We start from the raw sequence: 20,685 nt of genomic DNA on the forward strand, positions 1-20,685 counted from the left end.
CTGAACCCCTAAACATCGCCATTTCTCACTCCCCACACGTAGTCGATACCTTTTAACCTCTTTCCCTGCTTTATTTTCCTGATTAGCACTTATCACTGTCTTAATTACTATAATGTTACTTATTTATCCTGTTTACTATCTGTCTCCACCATTAGAGTGTAGGCCCTCTGTGGTCCAAGAATTTTGCCTATTCACTGCTGTATCCCCAGGACGCCTGCCTGGCACACAGCAGGCACTCAACAAATGTTTGTTGAATGAATGAATGAATGGCATTCTGAGTCTCAATCCCTGCCCACCTGTCCAGGCACAGCTCTCACCTCTCCCCTCCCTGCCCTCCATGCCAACGTGGATCTGAAAGCCGAGTCCTGGCACATACCAGGATGATTCACACTTCTCAGCCTTATCCCGTCTTGTGCCCTCTGTCTCCTGGCCGCATTCCCAGTCTTTTAAGACTCATCTCAAGCAGGTGTCCACTGACACCACAGGTGACCCCAAAGAAACTCTTCTGCCTGAATTTCCACCAGGTTTCTGTGCCCTCTTTCCTCCTAGTTCACAGGACACTGGACTCTCTGTGTCTCCTCTGTCTCCCCTACTGCTCTGGGAGCCCCTGCGGCAGGAACCACGTCTCATGTTTTCTTCTTAGCACAATGTCTGGCACCCAGCCAGCACTCACTAGATGTACAGTGAACGAATAACAATACTTGCATTTACTTAATGTTTTCTCTGCTAAATGTTCTCACGCTTAATCCACACAACCTATGGGGTAGGTATTATTCTTAAACCCATTTTAAAGATTATTTATGTGAGGATCAGAGAGGTTAAGAGTCTGGCAGAGGGCAGAGTGGAATTCTAGAGTTTGTTCTGCGGGACCCTAGCATTCCCACTGTTCAGCCCAACCTCGAGCGAGTCCCTGCTCTTACTGACCTGTTTCAGGTGACAAGGTGGTGGGGATGGGATTGGTGGATACCGTCCAATTCCCATCTCCTGGGGGAGTTGCCTTTCCCAGAGCCATCCTCAAGCCAATTTCAGTTTCCAAGTTGTAAAAGGGAAACTAAAAGTTGAGAAACGAAACCTACAGCAGAAAGGGTGACTAAAAGCCACGCCTGTTAAGGTGGTTTCACTCAGTGTCCCTCGGTGCCCCAGCTGCAGTGAACGGCCTCCAGGAAGAGGATCCCCTGGTCAGCCAGACACCCCTTGTTTCCTCTCCACTCTGGTCCTTTATTCCACAGGGTGCTGGAGGTCAGCTGAGGAGGAGTCCCCTTAAAGAAGAGTGTGTGTGCCAGGAGCTGGGTTGGTGTGTGTGTATATATCTAGCCACCAGTGGTACTCTCAAGACAGAGATGGCAGTGCCCCCGGAGCTGTTTGTCACCCCGGCTTCCAGGCTGAACTCCTTCGTGGCTCACTCTCTGCATCCCAGCCAGGAGTGGAAAAAAGAGGTGCTGGAGACTGTGCAGACTGTGGAGCAGTTCCTGAGAGAGCAGAGCTTCCAGGGGGAGCACGGGATGGACCAGGAATTGTGGGTGCTGAAGGTGGTCAAGGTGAGACTGGTCCCCTCCATCCCCAGACCAGGGCTGGGCAAAATGCAGCTTGTGGGTCTACATCCCTGAGGATGCTGGGACCTCTTGCCTCATTATCCCTAGCCCCTGCTACTGACATCTCAAGACACTCCATCCCAGTGCACTGCTGCCTTGAGCAGAGCAAGTCCAGTAAGGAAGCTAATAATAATAGTGCACTTTTTTGGATGCACTACCCTAACCCCTTAACATATATTATCTCTAATTTGTGTACCCTGTGAGGTATGTACTATTCTTTTCCCATTTTACAGATGAGCAGAATGGAAACTCAGTGACTTAAGATCCATAATGACCAAATACAATGCAAATTCTCTGATTGGATTTTGGTGTGAATGGACCATCTGTAAAATATAATTTGGAAACAATTGGGGAAATTTCAATATGGCCAGAATATTAAATAATATATATAAGGGAATTGTTTTTTTTAATATTTATTTATTTTATTTATTTATTTTCTTGGCTGCGTCAGGTCTTAGTTGTGGCAATGCGGGATCTTTTGTTGCAGCGTGCGGGCTCGGGCTTCTCTCTAGTTGTGGCGTGTGGGTTTTCTCTCTCTAGTTGTGGCGCGTGGGATCCAGGGTGTGTGGGCTCTGTAGTTTGCGGCACGCGGGCTCTCTAGTTGAGGCGTGGGAGCTCAGTAGTTGTGGCATGTGGGCTTATTTGCCCTGCGGCATGTGAGGTCTTAGTTCCCCCACCAGGGATCGAACCCGAGTCCCCTGCATTGGAAGGTGGATTCTTTACCACTGGACCACCAGGGAAGTCCCAGGGAATTGTTTCTTTGAGACATAATAGTTTTGTGGTTATGGGGGAAAATGTTCTCCTTTGTTGGACACAAATGCTAAAGTATTTAGGGACAATAGTCCTTAGCATCTGTAATTTACTTTAAAGTGGCTTAGTTGAAGCAAATATGGCAAAGAGTTTAGACTTGTTGAATCTGGATGGATGTATAAGTGTTCATTGTATTCTCTTTCTATTTTTCTGTTTAAAATGTTTGATAATGGAAAATTTTTTTAATGGAAGCTCAGAGAGGTGAGGTCACTTGCCCAAGGTCACACAGCTAGTGGTGAAGCTGGGATTTCAACCAGGATCTATCTTACTCCACTCCAGGCTGAGCTTTTTTCCCCCAAGCCCTTCCTGCAGCTGCCTCATGTCACCTCCTGTCCTAGCTAGGATAATAATGCAAGAGGGTCAAAACTAGAAAGGCGTGATGAGAAAAACAACTTTTGAGGAAAACAATTTTGTTTTTCTGAGTGGCTGCCTAGGCCTTTTACAGTATGGTGACCCTACTAACACCAAAAGTTCAGAGTCTGGACTTGTAGATAGGTTTAGAGTATCCCCACAGGTTCCTGCTTTGCCTTTCCCAGTGGAACCTTTTAAAATAACCACTGAGTGGGCTTCCCTGCTGGTCCAGTGGTTAAGACTCTGAGCTTCCACTGCAGCAGGCACGGGTTCGATCCCTGGTCAGGGAAGTTCTGCATGCCGCACTGTGTGGCCAAAAAACATAAATAAATAAAATTTGTTTAAAATGTAGAGCTAAGAACGTTTAAAAAAAAATTTTTTTTTAATTAAAAAATAATAACCACTTAGAGTTAAGCCTGTGAAAAGTTAGTAACCTCTGCCCCAATCACCTTGTAAGTACTAGGTGCTTGCTACCCTGCTCTATCTCCTGCTGGCTTGTGACCTGGGGCGGAGAACTGCCCTTCCCCCAGCTCACTGCGTCCCCTTGCTTCTGGGATCTGTAAGTAATAAATCTTTTTTTTTTTTCTTTTTTTAAAAAATGGTGCTGAAAGAAAGGTTGTGACCAAATTAAAGGTTGTTGACCAAATTCTTTTTTTTTTTTAATTTTTATTTATTTATTTATTTATTTATGACTGTGTTGGGTCTTCGTTTCTGTGCGAGGGCTTTCTCTAGCTGCGGCAAGTGGGGGCCACTCTTCATCGCGGTGCGCGGGCCTCTCACTATCGCTGCCTCTCTTGTTGCGGAGCACAGGCTCCAGACGCGCAGGCTCAGTAGTTGTGGCTCACGGGCCCAGTTGCTCCGCGGCATGTGGGATCTTCCCAGACCAGGGCTCGAACCCATGTCCCCTGCATTGGCAGGCAGATTCTCAACCACTGTGCCACCAGGGAAGCCCTAAATTTTTTAAATTAATTTTTGTTGGAGTATAGCTGCTTTACAATGTTGTGTTAGTCTCTGCTGTACAGCAAAGTGAATCAGTTATACATATACATATACCCCCTCCTTTTTAGATTTCTTTCTCATTTAGGTCACCACAGAGCATTGAGTAGAGTTCCCGGTGCTCTACAGTAGGTTCTCATTAGTTATCTATTTTTGAAAGTAATAAATCTTATGACTCTACTCCCTTTGTATGGGTGTATTGAAACTGCACCTTTCCTCCAAATGACCCCGTGGGTTTCATTTCCCCACGGAGGGAGTTTGGATGCTGAGGGAGCTACCTGCCCACCCTGTGTGGGCGGCTTGTGCCCCCCCAACACCAACGAGAAATTAACACTTTATTTGGGCTTTAAACCCTCCCCCCACCCCTGAAAATCTGGTGAGCTGTGCTGGTCCACAAGAGTGAATGCTTGTCCTTGGGTCTGAATAGGTTTGGACTGAAGCAAGTCATGAAACCTGTTCTAGAACACTCTTTCCTCTCTGCCTGTATCTTACCACTGGAAAAGGTGGGAAGGGCAGCGCAGGCACAGCCTTCAGCGGGATGTGCTCTTCATCCGCACCCAGGGTGCCATTCCCAACACTCTCACATGGGGCAGAAACGCTGAGTCCGAATGCAGGTGGAGAAAGAAAATGGAAAAGGAAGAGGAAAGAAAAGATGGCGGACTCCTGCACAGAAGCAGGGCCTGCCACATAGACTTGGGTCACAGGGAAGAAAGAGGTAGAACCACCACACCTGGTGTTCTGACTCTATCTGACTGTGACTATCACTCCTGGCTGTGAGTCCATGGCAAGTTGATTAACCCCCAACTGCCTCCCTTTTCTCATCTGTACAATGGGGATAATTATACTAGTCCCCCCACCTCAATTAATGGGGGTGAGGATTAAAAGACATTGTGTGTATAAAGGGCTTTCAGTGGTGCCAGGCACAGCGAGGGCTCAATTGGCGGCAGCTGGGTCATCATCAATGTTCCTTGACTCCACCCACCAGCAGAGGTAGCCGACCTGTGGTCTGATGCATCCCTGGCAATTCCACCTCCCGACCTGGAGTGAGAAAGAGAGAAGGCCAGAGAGTTGGGGGACTTAGTATACCAGAGGCAACAGTGCTGGAGAGCAAGTTTAGGATCTCAGAACATCAAAAAGACCCTTTCAAAGTCATCCAGCTCAGGCTCCTTCAATTCAGATGGGGAAGCTGAACTCCAGGCAGCAGAAGAGATGATCTAAGTCAAGTAGAGCAGAAGGAAGAGAGATATATTGCTGACTTCCTGTGTGCCAGGCACCACGGCAAGCCCTTGGCACACATTGTCTTATCGAATCCTCCCAATCACCCCGTGACTCATGTGCCATCATTACTCTGAGGTGACAGATGAGGGACGGCGTTCAGAAGGATCACGCAACTGAGAACAGGGGCAAGAGGCGAGGTCAAGATCAGGCTGCCTCATTCCCCAGCCCGTGGTTCTTATCCACCAGGCAATACTGTGCCCCCCTTCTTATTTTTATTTTATTTTATTTTTTAGATATTTCTTTCTTTCTTTATTTATTTATTTAGGCTGTGCCAGGTCTGAGTTGCCACAGGCGGGATCTTAGTTGTGGCGTGCAGACTTCTTAGTTGCGGCATGCATGCAGGATCTAGTTCCCCAACCAGGGATCAAACCTGGGCACCCTACATTGGGGGGGCGGAGTCTTACCCACTGGACCACCAGGGAAGTCCCTGTGGCCCCCCCCTTTATTTATTTATTTATTTATTTATTTTTGGCTGTGTTGGGTCTTCGTTTCTGTGCGAGGGCTTTCTCCAGTTGTGGCGAGCGGGGGCCACTCCTCATCACGGTGCGCGGGCCTCTCACTGTCGCGGCCTCTCGTTGTGGAGCACGGCTCCAGACACACAGGCTCAGTAGTTGTGGTGCACGGGCTTGGTTGCTCCGCGGCATGTGGGATCTTCCCAGACCAGGGCTCGAACCCGTGTCCCCTGCATTGGCAGGCAGACTCTCAACCACTGCGCCACCAGGGAAGCCCTGCCCCCCTTTTTAATGTCATGAAATTATTCAGACCCCCCCCCAGAATCCTCCTACCCCCACCCTGTGGAGGATGACTGTTCCCTTGGAGTGGGGATCACTCTGCAGATAAGGCTGAGTCTCAGAAGCGAGGCAGTGGAGTAAATAAGAAACGTGGGCTGTGGAGTCTGGCTCCCTGGTTGGAAGTGCCCACTGTGTGACCCTAGAGGAGAGGCTTGCCTCTCAACATTCCCGCTTTCTCCCCTGTAAAGAAGGGATGTTAATACTCCCCACCCGGACATCCCTGGTGGCACAGTGGTTAAGAATCTGCCTGCCAATTCAGGGGACACGGGTTCGATCTCTGGTCCGGGAAGATCCCACATGCCACAGAGCAGCAAAGCCCGTGTGCCACAACTACTGAGCCTGCGCTCTAGAGCCTGCGAGCCACAACTACGGAGCCTGCCTACCACAACTGCTGAAGTCCGTGCGCCTAGAGCCCGTGCTCCGCAACAAGAGAAGCCACTGCAATGAGAAGCCCGCGCACCGCAATGAAGAGTAGCCCCCGCTTGCCGCAACTAGGGAAAGCCCGCGCACAGTAACGAAGACCCAATGCAGCCCAAAATAAATAAATAAATAAATAAATAATTTTTAAAAAAGGAAATACTCCCCGCCCATCCCTCAGGGCGGTGGTGATCATCCGTGGAAAGAGCCTCAGGGATTGCCTGGTCCAGGCAGTGGCCTCGGGGTGACGGGACTCTGTGCTCTGCAGGTGGGCTCTTTCGGGAACGGCACAGTGCTCAGGGACAGCTCGGAGGTGGAGCTGGTGATGGTCCTGAGCGGTTTCCACAGCTTCCAGGAGGAGGCCAGGCGCCTCGACGACGTTCTGAGCCTGCTATGTGAAAAGCTCAGGTACTGCCAGGACCTCCGGAGCCTCCAGCTCCAGGACCTGAGGCTGGTCCAGGGAGTCCCCTCTGCTGTCGCCTTCACCATCCAGTCCTGGGAGACTGCGGAGCCCATCACTGTCACCGTCGTGCCAGCCTACGGGGTCCTGGGTAAGGGGAAGCCCACCAGACTCACACGACCGCCCTCCCGGGGGACCCGCAGCTTCCTCACCTCTCCTTCGTGGCCACGTGCAGACACCTGTATTCACCCATTCAACCCATGTCCTGTGCTGGGTGCTGGGTGACCGCAGTGCCTGGGACTGACTCAACTCTGGCTGTCCTGTGGCTCAACTTAGGAAACAGATTTATCAAAGAATCACGCAGATAAATATATGGTTGGAGAGGAAGTGAGAGCCATGGAGGGGAAGGAGGAAGAGCAACCTCGGGTGCTTCTGGAACATTTACCGCGGGGGCGGGGGCCTGTCATTGTCTGTGCTTTCCCAGAAGCAGACCCTGAGACAAGGATTTGGGGATAAGCAGTCCCAGGAGATGCTGGTAGGGAAGCAGGGGAGCGAGACGGAAGGGGAGGAGACTGACAAGGTGCACGTGGAACTAATCACCACGGTGAGCATCTGGGCTTGTGCCCCTGCAGAGCTCCAGTAAAAGTGCAGAGCACGTCTCCCAAGTGGGTTGTTGAGTGTTTCATCCACGAGCTTCCCATCGGCCATTGGCTGAGGGCTGCTTCCCGGGAGCACCGATGGCAGTAGTAACGGTATCAGCTACAAACCCAGATGATACAGCTTTCACCTGGTGCACCAGCTCCTCTTAACTAGAGTGGCTGCTGGGAGTTGCTCCATGGAGAAAGTGTCACAATTGGGATCCCATCTGAGCCAGAAAGAGACAGTGGGAGACATTAGTGGTAGTGATGTACGCCCCACCCTTCAGCAAACGTGCTCTCTGAGCCCAGCTTTCTTATATGGAACTGGTCCTTCCCTACAGTGATGGAAGCTTCATATAAATCGCTGAGAGATCCAAAACAGACATTAAGGGAAACTGAGGGTGTTGGGCACATTAAGAGAGGACAATAGTCCTTGAGTAGCCTGAGGAATAGAAAACCCACTTTTAAAAAAAATGTATTTTATTGAAGTCTAGTTGATTTACAATGTTGTGTTAATTTCTGCTGTACAGCAAAGTGAGTCAGTTATCCATATATACACCATTATGTTTTATCACAGCATATTGAATCTAGTTCCCTGGGCTGTACAGTAGGACCTTGTTGTTTCTCCATCCTATGTATAATAGTTTGCATCTGCTAATCCCAAACTCCCAATCCATCCCTCCCCCACCCACCCTCCCCCTTTGGTAATCACAAGTCTGTTCTCTGTGCCTGTGAGTCTGTTTCTGGAAAACTCACTTTTGATTCTCCAGAAGGACAATCAAGAAGGCAAACTGTTAGTCTCTTAAGCTATGTGGTCCCAGGTTTCCCTGGAGAGATACTCCAATAATTACCGGTCTCTCCCCCATGGACTAGTCAGCAACCTGGGGCTTCCTGAGCCCTCACTCTCTCCCCTTTGCCTCCTCTCTCCTCAGGGCCTTCTGTTCCCAACCCTCATCCCTCCCCAGAGGTCTATGTGAGTCTGATTAAGGCCTGCGGTTCCCCTGGACATTTCTCCCCATCCTTCAGCGAGCTGCAGAGAAACTTCGTGAAACACCGGCCAGCCCAGCTGAAGAGCCTCTTGCGGCTGGTAAAACACTGGTACCTGGAGGTGAGGAGGCTGCCAGGCTGGGGGCAGGAGCGGAAGATGGAGGAGGGAGGGGAAGAAAAAGGCAGGAACCATATCTGTTATCTCGGGAAACTGCACCCAGAAGCAATGAAGATTGGGTGGGAGGGAAGGCTCATCTTTTAAAATGTAAACCTGGCAGAAGATGCAGATGAAGAAGGAGGAAGGAGAGGAGGGGGAGGAGAAAGAAACAGAGGAGGAAGGAGAGAAATAAGGAACGTACTGTATTTCAAAGAACGAGTGCTTGTAATGGTCCAGCTATAGTCCAGTGCTGGCTAAGGTCAACTTCTCTGGGCTCTCTGGACATTAATCTCAGCTGATTAAGGACTAACAAGAGGAAAAATTCGTTTAATTCCACACTGCACCAATTCCCCCTCCAAATGATTGAGTTCCTGAGTATCATGATCATTACTGAGTGAATACATCCACAGCAGCTACTTTTTAGATTTCACATATGATGTCTGCATGGTACCAGGTATATTTCAAAATACCCAGATGAACATGTCATCTGAACTTATGAAAGGAAGACTCAGAAACAAGCAAAAAATGAGAAAGAAAGAAAAAAGATGCTTTCTTATTTTTAAAAAAATGGTAAGGGTCAGATTTTAGAAAGACCGGTCCAGTCCAAAAAGAAAAAAAATGTATTTAAAGATAAAAATCAGAATATTACCAAAGTTAGTTTATAGTTAGTATGTTTATGGTGGGAAAGCAGCCATTTTCTTACATGATTATCACTTCTACCGGGGTTGTGATGCATCTTCAGATGTTAGCATCACAGAAGCCAAGAATGAAATTGGTTTTTTTGGTCAGTCAGGCACTTAAGAGGAATTGATCCAAGGTTTTGTGGATTTGGAGAGCTAGAACTCAACAAAATGATCTGTTTGCTTTGTTTGTCTGCCTGTCTAAGTGTACAAAGTGTTTTCTTCCTGTATATGACTTGCACATTTATTGTAACGTCCACAGAACAACATATCAGCTTTACTTCTATAGCCCTTTCTTTGTTCAAGTCTCTGCCACTAAGGGACTTCTCTGGCAGTCCAGTGGTTAAGACTCCATGATTCCACTGCAGGAGGCACAGGTTTGATTCCTGGTCAGGGAAACAAGATCCCCGCGTGGCCAAAAACAAACAAAAAAGCAAACAAAAAAACCCCAAAAGTCTCTGCCTCTGAGACAAGAATTTGTCTGCATATGGTTTTTTGAAACAGTTTTTTGATTCAGTATTATTATTTATTTATTTTTGGCTGTGTTGGGTCTTTGTTGCTGCGCCCAGGCTTTCTCTAGTTGCGGCGAGCGGGGGCTACTCTTCGTTGCGGTGCGCGGGCTTCTCATTGCGGTGGCTTCTCTTATTGCGGAGCACGGGCTCTAGGCACGTGGGCTTCAGTAGTTGTGGCTCGCAGGCTCCAGGGCGCAGGCTCAGTAGTTGTGGCACACGGGCTTAGTTGCTCTGCGGCATGTGGGATCTCCCTGGACCAGGGCTCCAATGCGTGTCCCCTGCATTGGCAGGCGGATTCTTAACCACTGGGCCACCAGGAAAGTCCCGATTTATTCTTGATTTATCTAATTTTATCCTGGTAGGAAGGAGGACAGATTTTTTGAATGTATGTAAACACTACATATTCCTGAAAAGGAACTTAATAAAGACACTTTGTGAATATTAAGCCATCATTCTGAATAGTTTTATAAACAAGGCCAATTTACATATGCTATTATTTTACAGAATAATTATTTTTGTTTTCCTGAGGATTTGTTAGTTCATAATCTATAGTAGGAATTTTTATAGGGATTTTTTTTAATTCTGAGGTGTCAGTTGGAATAATATATCATTTACAGAATGTATCTTAGTTTGCACATGTATTTCCGTATATTGAGGGTAGGAGAGTAAGAAAGAAAGGTTTTTTTTTTTTTTCTCTCTCACATAGTCATCAACAGAACATTAACCTGAGTAATTAATTCTCATTTTGTTAAGCAATCTGCTCTTATGAAGTTGCCTACTTCTGAAATAAAAGATTCTGGTGAAATTCTGACTCAGTCCCCTTTGGTGGCCATGAGTCTTTATCCACGAATTTATTACACTTCATAAATTTCCCATAGTGGAGTTGGGAGGAAGAGATTTGCTGGCAGATAGATTATATTGTAATCAGACCATTCTTTTATGAAATCCTTTTTTTTTCATTTACATACATAAAAACAAAAAGAATTGGCAGCTGTGATTTTACTATTTTAATTATGTGTCCAAAATAAACACAGCATAAAATCTAACAGTCCATCAGCTCCTAATTTTACAGGGCGGTTTTCCAGGAATCACATGTGTGTGCGTGCACACACCACACCCCTACCCCCCAATTTTTGAGTGATTTAAATTCATAATGGCATAGAAGACAACAATAACAGGGCTCCCAGGAGATATCTGAATTCTCAAGACAAACAGACCAAACGAGAGCGAGAGAGAGAGAGAAACACAAAATACAAGCAAATTCTCATCAACTGCCACCCAGCAGAGAATAAATTCCTATCATCTGTCTCCCGATAGAGACCACCAGATGGTCAAACCATAAAAGCGGAGTTACAGATTGTAGTCATCAGTGGGGACATAAGTGGCCGCATACAAATACGTACAAGAACCAGAATCAGACTTGTCCAAGAATCAGACAATCTAGAATCAGAAATAAAAACAGAGTAGAGGTGGGAAGGGAGGAGAGAAACATCAGAAGAGTAAAAACTATTGTCCTACAAGATTCACCCTCAGAGTTGAAAAAAGGGGCACATCTGAGTGTAAACAGCCCATGGGGCGCGTTTCTCAGGCAACACAGTTTACTCAGCTTTGGAACAGTCTCAGTGGAACCTCCAGCTGCAAACAGAAACAAGAGGTAAAAAGTCATTTATTAAATAAGAACTTGCAGAGAAGTTGCAAGGGAATCAGACTGCAGAAGGAAAGGCTTAATCCAGTAAAAAATATATAATAGGTGTTTAAAGAAAAAACGATTACCAAGATTACTAGGTTTATAGTTCATCTCTGTTGGTGGTGGAGAAATAGCAAATTTCTCACATGCTTATCAGATCTAGAAAGGTCATGAAGTATTGCAACTTCGCAAAAGTCAGAGAAATCCAAAATATGAAGAAATCAGAGCATCGCTAACATAAATCAGCACTGGAAGGGAACATAAATCTTTTCTTCTGGTTTGCTCTTTTTTTTTTTTTTTTAATGTACCATTAAATAGTCTATCAAAGGTCCTAAAAGAAATGAACGGCTCATTTTTCCTAAGGCTTACATCTTATGATTACAGGCATTCTGCATTTTCTTTGTCATGTAAATTTAAGAATCTAGCTAGTAAAATTTCACTAGTATTGGAGAAAATAAATTGTCTTGTCATGAGTTTACATTCTTAACAAAATTATAATTTTATTAGTTAAGATTTACAGCTTTGTGAGATGTGAATTCACAAAATGTTACAAAAACAAATTCATTAATTTATGAATAAGTTTGAAATCAATTAAAAAATTTTAAAGTCAAGGATAAAGTTGTTTCTGTTAGTGAGTCAATAACTTACAGGAAAGGCACAGGTTTCATTTATTTTGGGGACTAGAACTAGACCAGATAGCCTCGTTTCTGTTTGTTTCAAGGTCAAAGTGGGTTTTTGTCCCTTTGAGGGGTGTGATATAAAACTTATTTATAATGGCCACAGGACAAGATGTCAATTTTGCTTCCACAAACCAAATAGCTGGATGTTTGACAGAAATTTTCATTTCCTAGCTCAATGTTAGAGAGGTTCTTTAGACAGGAGGTGACTGGTATCCGTTAAGATGCTTTCTTTTGCAAGTAACAGAAAAACAGAAAAACCAACTCAAACTGGCTTAACCAATAAAGAGAATTATCAGCTCATGTGTGAAAACCCACAGCAGTGGAGAGGAGGCTTCAGGCACTGTTTGATGAGTGCTCCAGCTCAGTTTCTCTATAATACTCTCAGCGTCTCTCAATTCTATATGTCACCTTGGTCCTCAGGCTGGCTTCCCTCATGGTGGCAAAATGGCCACATCTGTTCCTGCCCTCACATCCACATACAAGAGAGGACTTCTCTTCTTTCAACCACTGAACAAAAGAACTAAGCTTGACTCAAATTAGGCCAACTTAGATTACAAAGCTTCTCTTGAACCAATCACTTGGCAAGGGGAATAGGTTTATACTGGTGACCCTGTCCAGTCAGGGCCAACCCTGGACAGGAGGATTGGGTCAATCCCGTCAAACAGCATGGCTACTATACAATGGGGAAGGAAGAAACGCCTGTTAGAGAGGCAACCCCGATGTTCACCATGGATTCTCAGCTATTACCTAGTCCTATAGTCCCCCAACACACTCATACTATTTTTTTTTCTCTTTAGCTAAGAAGACTTTTCTTTAAAAGAAATCTTTCAGAGGCCCAAATAGATTAAAATGGAGCTGCTTAGGCTGGGGTGCTGGTGACAGAGCCCAACCTGCTCACTCCTTGGGACACCCCTTTATCATTCCATTTCCGGGAGTTATGTCAAGCACAGTTTGAAACCAACTGGACTAACCTAGCTGCTTAATTCTAAAATGGAGAAACCCATTTAGGGTCAGAGAGGGAAAGTGACTTGGCCATGACTGCGCAGCCAGTAGGTAGCAGAGCTGGGACCAGAACTTGGATTTTTCTAGTTTCTGGTCCAATGTCATCCTTATAAGGAATCTTGGGGTCTCACTCTCTCTTCCTATGTCTTTCAACAGTGCGTGAAAGCCTGGTGCCTTCGGGCCGAACTACCCCCTCTCTATGCCCTTGAGCTACTGACCGTCTACGCCTGGGAAGTGGGTGCTCAGGAGAAGGAATGTTTCCGGTTGGACAGAGGCCTGGCCACCGTGATGAGCCTGCTCCAGCAGTATCAGTTCCTCTGTATCTACTGGACCAAATACTACACGTTCCAGAACCCAATCATTGAGGACTTTGTCAGAAAACAGCTCAGAAAAGAGAGGTACTAGATCACTGCATGCCAACCACATCTCAAAGAGAAAAGAAAGAGAATTAAGGGAAAGGTGGTATCGAGTTTTCTGGGTGGGCTTCATTAAGTAGGAAAGCTGATACCTCACCCTGACACACTTGACATCTCAAGTTGACTGCCTTTCAAAATTGCAAGGACCTTAGGGGCTATAAGCCTTTTCCTTGTTCCTCGAGCCACCACCCCACCCTACCTTAGCCCTCTTGCGCTCAGAAGACCATTTCAGAAAAACATTTCAGAAAAGCTAAGCTACCTTAGCTTTTTAGTGACAGCACAGGAAACTGGAAAGAAACGTGGAGACCCAAGTGTGAGCCCAGCTCCACCATTTTCTCATCTCTGTGAGCCTCCGTTCCTCATCTGTAAAACAGGAGTAATTGGCACCAACATGCAGGACTGTTGGGAGAGTCAGACAAAATATTTGTAAAGGGCCTACAGTATCTAGCCTATGGTAAATGCCAGACAAATGTTGTAGCACATGCTGCCTGTACCCATTCATATCCCCTGGGCCTTTACCGTTTCCAGGAAGGCTGGTTCAACCTCCAGCTGTCAGCACCTGCGTCCCTTTGCCTGTGGGTTTTCAGCTTCCCCCAGTGACTGATGGAAGTTGGTGTATAAATACCCCAGCTCCCTCCCATCTCAGATGGAGGGACTCTCTTTGGGACACATGTTCTATACTACTTCCCAGAGTCCACCCTGGGGGACTAACCCCCAGTTGCTCACAGTGGTAATCACCTTGACACATACCCTTTATTGGCATCCTTCCCTTCCCTGTCTCACTTTCTCACTCTCTTATTGGTGCTTCCTGGTATCTCCTTCCAAATAAATGACTTGCACTCAAATCCTGATCTTAGGATCTGCTTCTGGGGGAACCCAACCTGGGACAACTCTTTACATTAGAAGTTTTAGGTCAATGCAAGCAATATCGCAAGATTGTTTATTATTCCCTTATGTGAGTGTTGGGTCTTTTTTTACAAGGGAGAAAATCCCGGCTTCCTAATGAAAAGAGGATTTATTGTAAGGATGACCAGAAAATTGACCTTGGAAAACCACTGGGACCTGAGGCAAATCTATAGACTCCCCCTCTCTCTGTTGCTCACTCTCATTGCCCACGTGCTCCCTTTCCTCTCACTGCTTCTCTCTCCACACATGTTCGGCTCCCCTCTTACTCCTAGTTGATGAGGAACCTCCATCATTCCTGGTCCAAATTCCAGAGGGAACCAGTCTGATCGCTGGGCACAGGCCCTGCATATCAGGTCACCTGGTGGGTCACTTTGGGTCAGGTGACCCCATCCCATAGGACAGCGTGTTATGACTCTAAATGAGGCAGGACCATTCAGTGAGCCAGGGATGTTGGGAGTTGAGAGCATGGAGCCTAAGGTGTCTAGTTCATGTCAGTAGCCTGCTATCACATTCTGTCACTTAGATCAAATCTCAGCTCCCATCTAAGTCAAAAGCTCCTGGAGTACAAGGGCCGGGTCTTGATCATGGGCTTGCCATCCAACACATGTGGTCACTCCAAGCAACCCAAATAGGCTATTAGACCCCCTTCAAGCCAATATTCTTTAAAGTATTTATTCAACATTTACCTAGAGGAGAGATGCTTGGAGACAGCCCAACCTCTCCTCTGTTGAGGCAGAGGAGATGGGTAAGAACCTCACCTTCAGGTTGGGAGAACCTAGGGAGGTCTGTGCCTCAGTTTCCTCATCTGTAAAATGGGGGAAATCATCATCATCACCATCATCATCATCATAGTCCCTACCTTATAGAATTGTTGTAGGGATTAAAATAGGTTAATTCACATAGGGTTTGAGCCCGTGCCTCAATAAACATCAGTAAATAGTGGTGGTGGTGTTACTGTCATCCAAAGCAATTCAGCAGCTCTAGCCTTGAACTCACTTACGTGGCCTGTTCAGCAAAATGAAAGCTCTGAACTTGAGGCCCACCTGCCTGAGTGGGCCGCTGTTACTGTTCCAGCATGCCTTTGGGGCTCTCACCCTCCGTACACCTCAAAAATTCCTTGCAAACACCTAAAGTACTCTCCCCAAGAGGAATTCTTGGAAAAAGAATCCTCTCCATTCTGTTACTCTCCGGCAATGTTTTTGGGCCCTCCTAGACTGATAGTCCTGGGCTCTGGACATAGCAGATGCTCAGATGATTGCCAAGAAGGTTTCTTTCTGGCTTGCGGGCCTCCAAACCAGAAAGAACCTGGGCGCCTTCTCTCTGTGTTGCAGACCTATCATCCTGGATCCGGCTGACCCCACCCATAATGTGGCAAAAGGCTACAGATGGGACATAGTCGCTCAGAGGGCCTGCCAGTGCCTGAAACAGGACTGTTGCTATGACGACAACGAGAACCCAGTCCCCACATGGAACGTGAAGGTAATGGCTCCTCTCTGGGCTGCCAGGGGCTTGAAGCTCAGAATGAGATAACTGCATAGTATTTACTTCTGTGTCGATGGAGCCAAGAGGACTTTAGTGTCAGTTTGAGGCCTGGCTGCACCACCTACCAGCTCTGTGAACTTGGGGAAATTATTCAACTGTCTGAGCTTCAGATTCCTTATCTTCAAATTCTTGTTTTCCTGTTTTTTCTTCTTCCCATAACCTACCAAAGAATCACTGGGATTCTTTGCTCTCAATCATTCTCTGCATAAGCTGAGCCCAGGCCAGTCAATTCAATCAGCTGTTTTGTGTTAGCACCAGGCTTGGGGTTGATGGGGGGTGACGAAGGGGGCAACAATGGTTCAGAAATAAGACATGGCCACAACCCTTAAGAAACTTGCCAGATGGAAGCAAACTTGCACAAAACTCCTAAATAGAATTACCAGAGAAGATACTCAGAAAACAAAAAAATGCCATATAATATTATAATGTGATGTCAAACCCACAGTACAGGTAAAGAACATAATAATCTATTTTATTCACATTGTGCTTTACGATTTGCATAGCACTTGTTCAGGGACAAGGCTGTAAAATAGAAAGGTCAAGTAGTATTATTATCTTATCATTATTATCCCCATTTTACAGATGAGGAGATTGAGGCTCAGAGAGGTAAAGTGAATTAACCAAGGTCACACTGCTAAGAAGCAGCAGAGCCAGAATTCACACCCAGGTCTTTGTGGGGCTGTGGAATCAGAAAATAAATGTCATCATCATAAGTCACCAAGGAAGATTTCTTGAAGAAATTAAGGCTTGAGGTGGGCCCTAAAAGCCAAGGAGGGATGTAGACACTCAGAACAAAGAGTACTCCATCCAGGTAGAGGGTCAGGTAGGGGATGAGGGGCAAAGGACTAAAGTTGTGTTCAAAAGACTGAGGTGCTTAGAGCAGAAGGCAGAAGCAGAATCAGAGGCTCCCTAATAAGGAGCAGAGATTACAAACTGGGGGCCCACCAGCCATATGAGGCCCACAGATGGGCTAAAAAGTATATGCCTTTGGATTTTTCCTGAATATAAAAACCATCATGAAAAGATTTTTATCTTGACAAATCAGAAGACTTGGCAATGCTGGGCCTATATTCCTTCTTAAAAGGATCAGCTAGAGGTCTGCCCACCATTCCCCTCCCCCAGCACCTTCCAGATGTTGCTCTTCAGACATCTGGGGCTCTCAGGCCCTTGAGTGTGGCCTCCAGTGGTGAAGAACAGACTTTGGAGTCTGGCTGACCTCAGTTCAAATACCCGCTCTTGTGGGCAGAAGACCTAAATAGACATTTCTCCAAAGAAGACATACAGATGGCCAACAAATACATGAAAAGACGCTCAACATCACTAATCATTAGAGAAATGCAAATCAAAACCACAATGAGGTATCATCTCACGCCAGTTAGAATGGCCATCATCAAAAAATCTAGAAACAATAGATGCTGGAGAGGGTGTGGAGAAAAGGGAAGCCTCCTGCACTGTCGGTGGGAATGTAAATTGATACAGCCACTATGGAGAACTGTATGGAGGTTCCTTAAAAAACTAAAAATAGAACTACCATATGACCCAGCAATCCCACTACTGGGCATATGCCCTGAGAAAACCATAATTCAAAAAGATACATGTACTACAATGTTCATTGCAGCACTATTTACAATAGCCAGGACATGGAAGCAACCTAAATGTCCACCAACAGATGAATGCATAAAGAAGATGTGTCACATATATACAGTGGAATATTACTCAGCCATAAAAGGGAACGAAATTGAGTTATTTGTAGTGAGGTGGATGGACCTAGAGTCCGTCATACAGAGTGAAGTAAGTCAGAAAGAGAACGCATATATATGGAATATGAAAAAGCATTACTGATGAACCTAGTGGCAGGGCAGGAATAAAGACGCAGACATAGAAAACAGACTTGAGGACATAGGGGGTGGGGAAGCGGAAGCTGGGATGAAGCGAGAGAGTAGCACTGACATATATACACTACCAAATGTAAAATGGATGGCTAGTGGGAAGCTGCTGCATAGCAAAGGGAGATCAACTCTATGCTTTGTGACAACCTAGAGGGTGGGATAGGGAGAGTGGGAGAGAGGCTCAAGAGGGAGGGGATATGGGGATATATGTATACATATAGCTGATTCACTTTGTTGTACAGCGGAAACTAACACAACATTGTAAAGCAATTATACTCCAATAAAGATGTGGAAGAAAAACAAACAAACAAATACCTGCTCTGCTCCTCACTACTTTTGTGATGGTCAATAAATGGCGTAACCCTGCTCAGCCACAACTTCCTCATCTGTAAAATGGGCTAATAGCAGAACCAACCTCATAGGGCTGTGAGAATAAAATACATTAAGAAGAGTATGAACGGCGCCCAGCACAGGGCCTGGAAGGTGATTGGCACCCCCTAAATATTTGCAGCTGCTGCTGTCGTTGTAAAGATGAGGGCAGGTAAAGGGCACTTTTGTACTCAGACAGAGGGATGTGGACTTAACCCCTCTTTATCCTCTCCCTTCCAGGGGGCACGAGACATCCAAGTGACAGTGGAGCAGTGGGGCTTCTCGGATTTCATCATCACGGTGAACCCTTATGACTCCATAAAGAAGGTTAAAGGGAAGATCCAGGGGAACCTGGGCTCCACAGCTCTACAGCGTCTGTCCTTCCAGGAGCCCGGTGGGGAGCGACAGCTACTCAGTAGCCAGTACTCCTTGGCTGATTACGGGGTTTTCTCCAACACTCGCATCTGTCTGCTGCAGACCATCTCCCCTGAGATCCAGGTCTTTGTGAAGAATCCCAGTGGTGGGAGCCACGCCTATGCCATTTGCCCTGATAGCCTTGTCCTGAACCTGAAGCTGCAGATTGAATTCAAGGAGGGGCTGCTCAGAAAGGAGCAACAGCTAGAGTTCCAAGGCCAAGTCCTGAAGGATGGGTGGAGTTTGAGGAGCTATGGTGTCCAAGACAGCACCACCTTCACGCTGAAGAAAGAAGAAGAACGTGGAAAGAAGACGAACCCAGCTAGTTCCTCTGAAAGACCTCTCTGTGCATTTCTGCCATTTAATCCAGACCCCATCAGTTCCACCTAACCTTGCCAGTAGACGGATGACGAGGGATATGAGAGACTAGATATACAAACGAAAAATGGCCAGACTATATTCGACAATAGAACTCTGACCCACAAGCTCTGCAGCTACCAGCCCGAAGCCAAACCACAATCCCTGCATCAATCAACCCCAAACCATCAGGATTTGGTCAATAACTGCCAGCTTCCTTATTCCCTCCCTTCCAATTTAGGATCGATGAAAGAAAGCCAAACAAGCTACCTAACCAATCACATAGGACACCCTGCTTCTGCTTAGCCCACCTCCAGCTTCCCCATGCAAACAATCTCAGTCAGGGTATGCCTGAAGCCTTCTCTTTTTCCCACTATAAAGCTGTCCCACCGCCCTGCTTGACTTGGAGTCTCTGCCAAAGGCAAGGGATGGTGGCTGATTCCCTGGTTATGGCAAGTTGGGAATAAATAATCTTTGTTTGTTCTCTTTCGGATGGTCTTCATTTCTTTCCACAGATGCTAAGGCTGTCCTGGCATTATTGCTGAAACATTTGAGCCTCTTAACTCTGGAAAGTGAGGGCTGTAGGGAAACTGAGATGAAGAAAAGCAAAGTCTGGGAGAGCGAGGATGATGTGGTGTTAAATGTCCCCTTGGACTTCCCTGGTGGAGCAGTGGTTAAGAATCTGCCTGCCAATGCAGGGGACCACGGGTTCGAGCCCTGGTCTGGGAAGATCCCACATGCCGCGGAGCACCTAAACCCGTGCGCCACAACAAGAGAAACCATCACAATGAGAAGCCCGCGCACTGCAACAAAGACCCAACGCAACCAAAAGTAAAAATATAACAAATTTTTAAAAATCCCCTCAACTAGGGCTTCCCTAGTGGCGCAGTGGTTGAGAATCTGCCTGCTAATGCAGGGGACACGGGTTCGAGCCCTGGTCTGGGAAGATCCCACATGCCACGGAGCAGCTGGGCCCGTGAGCCACAATTGCTGAGCCTGCGCGTCTGGAGCCTGTGCCCCGCGACGGGAGGGGCCGCGATAGAGAAAGGCCCGCGCACCGCGATGAAGGGCGGTCCCCGCACCGCGATGAAGAGTGGCCCCCGCTTGCCGCAACTGGAGAAAGCCCTCGCACGAACCGAAGACCCAACACAGCCAAAAATAAATAAATAAATAAATAAATAAATAAATAAGAAAATCCTTTTAAAAAAAAAAAAAATCCCCTCAACTTATTTACAAAACAGAAGTAGAGTCACGGATGTAGAAAACAAACTTATGGTTACCAGAGGAAGGCGGGTAGGGGTGGTGAGGGATAAATTGGGAGATTGGGACTGACATATACATACTACTATATATAAAATAGATGACTAATAAGAACCTGCTGTATAGCACAGGGAATTCTACTCAATACTCTGTAATGGCCTATATGGGAAAATAATCTAAAACGAAAAAAAAGAGTGGATATATGTATATGTATAACTGATTCACTTTGCTGTAGACCTGAAACTAACACAACATTATAAATCAACTATACTCCAATATAAAAACAAACAAACAAAAAAATTCCCTCAACTCCTGCAATACACACACAAACAGTACCTAATGGTCCAAGGATGTAAGGACAGTAATAGCATCTTTAGCATCAAAGGACATCATGTGATCAGGTTTACTCCAATCACCCCATTAAAAAGTTTGCTTTTCCTCCCCTCCCCTTTGACCCACTTTCTAAAGGACTACTCACCGTAGGGGGGGAAAATGTACTTTATAATTGGTTCTCAATAGTCTCTGGGCAATTTATCAATAGCAGCCTGTTTCCC

At 46.2% G+C, this 20,685-nt stretch overlaps 1 protein-coding gene across 1 annotated transcript; it reads left to right on the forward strand.

Moving 5' to 3' along the window:
• The first annotated feature begins 1,150 nt into the window (after nt 1-1,150).
• On the forward strand, nt 1,151-19,325 carry OASL (2'-5'-oligoadenylate synthetase like). The gene is made up of 6 exons (XM_007183959.2): nt 1,151-1,538; nt 6,504-6,786; nt 8,206-8,381; nt 13,135-13,376; nt 15,632-15,779; nt 18,341-19,325. Exons 1-6 carry the CDS (start codon nt 1,341-1,343, stop codon nt 18,902-18,904), a joined length of 1,611 nt encoding a protein of 536 aa, XP_007184021.2. The 5' UTR covers nt 1,151-1,340; the 3' UTR covers nt 18,905-19,325.
• The last annotated feature ends 1,360 nt before the right edge of the window (nt 19,326-20,685 follow it).

The sequence above is a fragment of the Balaenoptera acutorostrata genome, chromosome 13 (assembly GCF_949987535.1).
Source record: "Balaenoptera acutorostrata chromosome 13, mBalAcu1.1, whole genome shotgun sequence".
NCBI classification, from domain to species: domain Eukaryota; kingdom Metazoa; phylum Chordata; class Mammalia; order Artiodactyla; family Balaenopteridae; genus Balaenoptera; species Balaenoptera acutorostrata.

What these genes read in the sequence shown, in the direction of transcription:
- OASL (XM_007183959.2), top strand. Translation starts at nt 1,341, where the DNA reads ATGGCAGTGCCCCCGGAGCTGTTTGTCACCCCGGCTTCCAGGCTGAAC. An exon ending in GCCAGCCTACGGGGTCCTGG is followed by an intron (nt 6,787 to 8,205) that starts GTAAGGGGAAGC and finishes CTCTCTCCTCAG; the next exon opens with GGCCTTCTGTTCCCAACCCT. An exon ending in TAAAACACTGGTACCTGGAG is followed by an intron (nt 8,382 to 13,134) that starts GTGAGGAGGCTG and finishes GTCTTTCAACAG; the next exon opens with TGCGTGAAAGCCTGGTGCCT.